Raw genomic sequence first — 6,959 nt, forward strand, 5'->3', positions numbered from 1 at the left:
CTTTATAGTAGAAGTACTCATAAAGAACATGAGGGGGCTAACTTAAATTCTGTCTATATTGGTTTTGATATCGTTGGCCCAGAACCCAAGCGCCATGCAAAGGTCATAACCACCTGCCCATAAAATCATGATATTAAAAGTTTAATTATTTTATATACAATAGAACAGCTCTAAAAAGACGTATGTTGCTACCTCAGGAGAGTCTGCAAGGCTGTGCTGGCTAGGTCACTCTCCTGAGAACTGAGGCATATTCATTCAAATTCTTGCCCTGAATCAGCGATGACATTTCATTTTGGGTGCCCCACCGCCTGCTTGCAAATTCTTAAATGAGAGTTGCTGCTGGTATTCTTTGGCTTTGTATAAAACTTGTACCTATTCAATGGGAAAAGAATACAGTCCTTTTACAAAAACTAATTAAAGCACGAACAGGTGAATGGGGAGACCTGGATTCCAGTTCCTATTTCAGGCAAAGCAAAGCAGAGGCTCCCCTGCAGACTCCTCCGCCCGGTCCTTAGAGCCTGCTTGCAGGTTCACTTTCCCTTAGGGGGAAATGGGGACAAACCCTGGCTTTCCACATCCTTCTGACAGCTGGGATTTGGGGCAACTCTGAGGGATGTTGCTACCTCATTGCTTTGGGTGAGAAAATGCCTAGTTTTCCTACAACGTGAAGGGGTACTAAAGTACGTAGCTGTGTTCGTGCAGTAGCCAAGTCCCGAGGAGCGACTAAGCTATACAGCAGGCTGTGCGTGCTGGCTCTTCCACATCCCATCTTCAAGCGCCCATGGGAAAATCCGTACCATGCAGTGGGACACTGCGCGGAGGTCTGTGACCCTGAAGCAGGCACTGACCCAGGCACCACATCCACGTGGCAGAGAGGAAAGCAATGCAATAAATTAGTGCACCAACTTCGGCTTAATGCAATGGCTGCAGAGAAAGCTCGGGAAGCAGTAAAATAAAGATACCATGAAATAGACTGAAAAATAATTTGTAATTAATTACTTTTATAAAGGATGATGTAAAGCAGACTTAAAATTTCGGAGAATTAGCCCGGCAATTGTAGCTTTAGCACACACTGTCACAGTTAGTTCAAAACTGTCTATATACCACACTCTAACAGGCTTAAAAGAGTTGAAACAGAACTTTTAAACGATTTGCTTTTTAAATAAAGGAGGCTATTTGTGGCAATAATACTTTTGATGAAGGGTTCAGAGTCAACTGTAACTGATACATATGATTGATGTCCATAATAATTACATACTTCTGTAATCCTTCCTCACCCATAAGAGTTTTGAGCTTACATTTTGGATATTATTAATACTCACACAAAAATAACTTGTGGACAATATCATGTTCTCAACATGGTTGAGAATTAATCTATTTTTGTAAAACTGTTTAAGAATGATGGATACTTTTTCCTGCTTGAGTAAACACTAGCTAATTCTCTAGACATCCCTTCTCTGTTCATGAAAATCCAAGCCCAAATGATTTCATGGATATTTAAAGGATGGTGCCAAATACTGCATACACAAAGATGAATTTCTCCACTTGATAAAGATCTGATACCATTCATTACATTGCTAACACTTCAGTACTGGAGTTTCGTTGGTTTTTAATTTGTAAAGGAGAACACAATGAATTTAGGAACAATGAAAAATAGAAAAAAAATGAGGCAGCTGAAATGTAGCTGTGGAAAGAGACTCCAAGTGAAAGTATCACACTTATTTTTATTCTAGATAAGCAACAGGGCAGCTTGGAATAAACATGGATTGAAATTTTCTTCGTCTCTTTAAGGAGTTCAAAGAGGCTAAACAAAGACACAGAAGAGTTGAACATTGCTGTGTACAACACAGTAAACAGATTAAAATTTTATACCTGAGCAAAAAAGGAATTTAACTATTAACTACAGCATGCAGAATATCTGATAAGTTATCACATAAACCTAGAATATTGTTATTAGGATAGAGTCATTCTGATGTTCTTAATTTTTACAAAGGCTAAAGACGGAAAAATCTCCAAGACGAGACGAGTGTGTGACATAAAACCACAATAAGGAAAAGCACATTACCATCTAGCAGCCTTTCCAGAGGATCAAAATTATCTGCTGTTTTATTATCCAGGGAGAAAGCAGCAACAATTCAAAGCCTGTGGAGTTAATAACACGTTAGACATTCAAGCTGAAAATTAAAATATTGGCAGTTTATGAAGTGCTCACAGAAGACCTGAGCCTGCATCCCCTGCCCTCAAATGCCGCTTTAAAGCAGTGTGTGTGTGAGCTGTTCCCAGCGCAGAATGAAAGGTAGGGATCTGCAGGGAATGACTGATCAGGTCACAGGCTTGCGATTTTCTCACCAGCATAACCACAGCCCATCCTTAAGGAATGACTTTTTACCCTATTTGATTGACCAAAACCTACACTTCATTTTATGTAGAAACTTGACCTTTCTTCACATTGAATCTGTTGTTTGGGTGGGGTTTTTTTTCCTTTCTTTTTTCTTTTTTTCCCCTAATCCATTTCAAATGCTCTGGTTTGAAGTACTTCAGTACAAGTCAAAAAACAGTAACATATTTCTCGTCTTAATTCCTTTATCTTCACAAAAGATGCCTGTGGGAGAGAAGTGGTCTGAAAAGTTTGAGCTTTAACCAGCGCAGCCCATTCCCCCCAGACAGGCTTCATTCTCCTGGCAGACATCTGCTCTCCCTGATCTCCGTATCCAACATAAAAATTACCTGCTCCCACCATCAATATTCCTGTGCTACAAATCAGCCATTTGCCTTCCTATAGCAAAACCAGCAAACTCTGCCTTTGTCATTTAGACTTGTCAAAAAGAGATGGGAGGGATGGGAGCGTCTCTTACCCTGTTAGAGACAGCCATAAACAAAGTCTTTCCCCTTTCCTTTCCTTACAGTTACATACTCTCGATGCCAATCAACTCCCCTCAAATCATACCACCTGCCTTGACGTTCCTGCTACTTTTCTCTCATCGTTTATGAATAAAACTATGCATTAAAAATGCACGTGTCAAAATGGATTTATTCCTTTGTCCACAACATATTCATTTCTTCTTTTAAGGAGATCTACCAATCTTAGACGTTGGTAGGTTGTGTGAAAGAGTCTCCGGGGAATTGAATCCTCTTTGCTTCTAGTTTCTTCCTGGCTTTGAAAGCTGCTGATACCTCAGGGTGGATGGAGTCCAGCCGCTGTTCGCACTGGAAGGCCGTGAGGAAGGCCGTCCTGTAGTTGTTATTCATCCAGCCATAGAGAAGGGGGTTAGCAAACGTTGAGCACATGGCAATGACATGAAACACTGTGTAGATCAGTTTGTACTCTTTCAGGTCTAACACCTGACTGTCAATGTCACTGACTAGCTGGAAGGTGTGAAATGGCAGCCAGCTGACAGCGAACACCACAACCACACACACCAGCATCTTGGTGGTTTTCCGTCGCCGGTGGTGGTAGTGGTCATTCCCCGCCCCAGGACTAACGTGGTTCTTGAGCTTGGTCCAAATACGGGCGTAGGCATAGGAGATGACTGCCAGAGGCAGCACGTACTGGATCAGGAGCATGGAGACGCTGTAGATGGTGCCATAGTTGAGCTGCCCCTCCCCTGGCCACTTCTCAGAGCAGACCACAATCTTGAAGTCAGGAATTATCTCAATCAGTGAGTACTCACGGAAGATGGCCAGAGGACTTGCCAGGAGGGCACTGACTGCCCACGCAACTCCTATAATCAGGAAGCTGATCCGCTTGGAGATTTTGCTTTCCAAGTGGTAGACGATGCAGCGATGCCGATCCAAAGCGATCACAGTCAAAGTAACAGTAGACACGTGCACAGCAAGAGCCTGGGCATAAGGCACCAGGTGGCACAAGACCGGGCCCAGTTTCCATTCGCCCAACAGCGTGTAAACCAAAGTGAAGGGCAGGCACAATGTATTCACCAGCAGGTCAGCCACAGCCAGGTTGGCAATGAAGAAGTTAGTCACTGTGCGCATGCTTTTGAACTTGATGATCACGTGGATCACGAGGGAGTTTCCGATCACCCCCAGCAGGATGATGGAGCAGTAAGCAAAGATGAGGATTATCTGCACTTCAACTAGCGTCGTGCTGTCCTTCAGTTCTGGTTTAGGGTCCAGAGCTAATTCGTTGAGTGGTGTGGTGTATCTTGGCAAGTACAGCTTGGTGAACAGCTCCACCTTCATTTCATCTGTCTGGTTTTCTTCGCCTACTGCTTCCAGGGGCCCCATCCTTGCAGCAGCCTGGTCTAAGCAACAGAGCTGTCCCTGAAAACAAAACAGTTCAAGAACATGTGGAGAAATCAGTCCACGGTGGCTAAGACAAGAAGCAACAAGCCAAAACTACAGCTCTTTCCTCCTCTAACCCACGTTCTACACCTCAGGATTAAGAGAAGATCTGTCTTAATATATTTAAATTCTGTTGCCCTTACATTTGAAGCCCGATCCTGTAATATTATTCAGGCATGACTCCTGCTGAAAATTGGGACAGATTTCAAAAGCATTTCAAAGACAAAGTTTGCCTAAGTAAATGCAGGAGGATTAAGATCCTGCTGGGCAGCATATCCTTTTTTACAATCCACTACCTAAAACTACTGCTGATTTAGCACAAAACTTCCATTAATACCTATGGGAATTCTACACGGAACATCACCATCCAGACTGTTATTAGCATAATAATCTTCCAGCTTTTCCTTAATGGAAAGTGTTTCCTTCAAATAGTTACTAAATTCTTATAGGTTTATGCCCCTCCTTAATACCAGAGAACTAATTACTGAGGTCTTTCTTTAAGAAACTTAACTTTTAGGAAAGTTTGTGCCACAAGGCAAGCAAAAATACCACTCTAGTAGAACTGAAATAATAGCATTCCTCTGAAATAACTGTGTAACCTATTCATGCTGAAATTAACCCAAAAAACAATTAAGACTCAGTAATATATATTTCCTTCCTGTGTAACGTATGGGAAAACATAGCTCCTTGGAGGCTGCCAATCAGGGATTCATTTCTGACTGCAGTCATAGAGAAGAGCAAATCATTCCCCTGCTGATGTCAGTAAGAATTTCACCACTGGCGTCAAAATCACATTTTGTTGCCTTCCCTACACAGGTTGAGCCAAATTCTATGCTGCCCTAAGACTTCAGTAGGCACGAATGGATATATGGATGTTTTACAGTTAATTGCTGACTTGGACTTCAATCCTATGTAGAACGTGCATGTCCCCATGCGGACTGCCCAGACCATGGGTGGCATGCTAGGCGAGCACCGTGCACCAAGCTCCTTGACTTGAGCTAGGAAACTAATAACTAAGAAATTGCCAGAGCCCAGTGGGCTCACTAACAGAACACCACGGTTTGCCACTGAGGGGAAAGCCAAACCTGAGTTACTAACTCTACTTCCCCATTCATAGATTGCCTAAGGAAAGCAAGAGTAGAGAAGAAATGTCACTTTCATGCCACCAGGTGTTACGCATAGCTTAATCCATCTCAAATTCAGGTGTGCCTAAAGAGACAGTCTAGCTATTAATGCCTTCGGTTTCAATGGCGCTTTTTAAAGTTATCTTCCTTTTTTTAAAAAATCAGACCCACTTCATTGTAGATTTTCACCCCTACCTCTGTCCCCATTAACATCTATCAGTGACATCCTTAGGTGTGATTTCCTAAATAAGAAACAAGAGTTGTCTACCAGCAGGTGACTGAGCCCTTTGTGTTTGCTTGCATCCCACAATATCCCAAAGAATTTCTCAGGGCAAGCCCTTTTTGCAAAAGCAACAGATTGACTGCACGAACAGAAAGGTATTTTTCCCCCAACTGAACTGGTCAGAATTATGCTGTGCTGTTTAGTCTACATTTACTGTACAATTAATAGTGTAAGCCTGAGATGTGAAACACTCTGAGATACGTAGCTGAGATGTGCCAGCTGTTTGTACAAGCTTACCCTGCAGTTTTTAGTAATATAATCAGTTATCGACTACTAGCCTAAGCACGGGTGGCAGCAAGGGATTTCTCATCAATACACCTTTAGTCCACCAGGTTAAAAATGTAAGATATCCACCACAATTCTCACAGCCAAGGCTATGCAGAAGTTCAGAACTCTGCTGAGCTTTTTCCTTCAACCTACACCCAAGAATTATGCTTGCATATATTATTAGAGTAGAGATTTGGTGAGGTCCCACGACTGTCAGATGCTCAAAAATCTCGTAATTTTTTCAGTGCAAAATAAGAGCAGTTCGTATTTACACTTAGTAGTAGAAGGGTGAGAGGGAAGGCAAACTTCACAGGTTTTCCTTTCTTTGCCATGAATCCAGGAAGGAAGATGTAGCTCAGCCAAAAAAATGTAACATTCCTTTCTTCCCAAAAATATTTTCACCTGCTTCTCTAGTCCCTGACTTTCTGTTGATTCCTACTTCCAACCCCTTTTTTTTAGCAAAGCCTTCTTTGGTTCTGCCATTTCTATTTTATTTATTACTGCCCTGTTTGGGCTGATGAAAGGTGTTTTGGTCTTGTCAGTAAAACAAAGCTGAGGGAGGGAGGAGGGATGACCAGGGTTTCAAGCAGAGATGAGCTGGCGTGTCAGTAAGTGATGAAATAAATTGGACAAGTTTGACATTGTTGGTGGGACAGTTAAGTGAGCGAAGAATCAGCTGCTGTCAGAACATGGGAGAAAATTGAGGAAACCTCCGGTAGTGTTTGACAGGACCCTTCTGCTCTTTTGTGGTACAAACTCTCCAGCTGATGGCATTTATTTGCACACCTTGCATACTGCACAGCACTAGGGGTTTTTTCCAATTTTTTTTCCCAAGCAGTCAGATCCTCACGGACGGGCATCAAATTGCATCTAACTTTCGGCAGAGGAAGGCCCATAGAGAATTTACATCGGTTCTGAGAGCAAGTAAGCAAAAGGGTGAAATACGTGATTACATTAGCAAGCAGCATTGCCATCAGGACCGCAGC

At 42.5% G+C, this 6,959-nt stretch overlaps 1 protein-coding gene across 1 annotated transcript; it reads right to left on the minus strand.

Annotated features, from left to right (window-relative positions):
* Positions 1–3,084: 3,084 nt before the first annotated feature.
* Positions 3,085–4,242, minus strand: NPY2R (neuropeptide Y receptor Y2). Its single transcript, XM_075150581.1, has one exon. The coding sequence runs from the start codon at positions 4,240–4,242 to the stop codon at positions 3,085–3,087; it is 1,158 nt and encodes a 385-aa protein (XP_075006682.1).
* Positions 4,243–6,959: the final 2,717 nt, after the last annotated feature.

The sequence above is a fragment of the Calonectris borealis genome, chromosome 4 (genome assembly GCF_964195595.1).
Source record: "Calonectris borealis chromosome 4, bCalBor7.hap1.2, whole genome shotgun sequence".
Classification (NCBI taxonomy): Eukaryota; Metazoa; Chordata; class Aves; order Procellariiformes; family Procellariidae; genus Calonectris; species Calonectris borealis.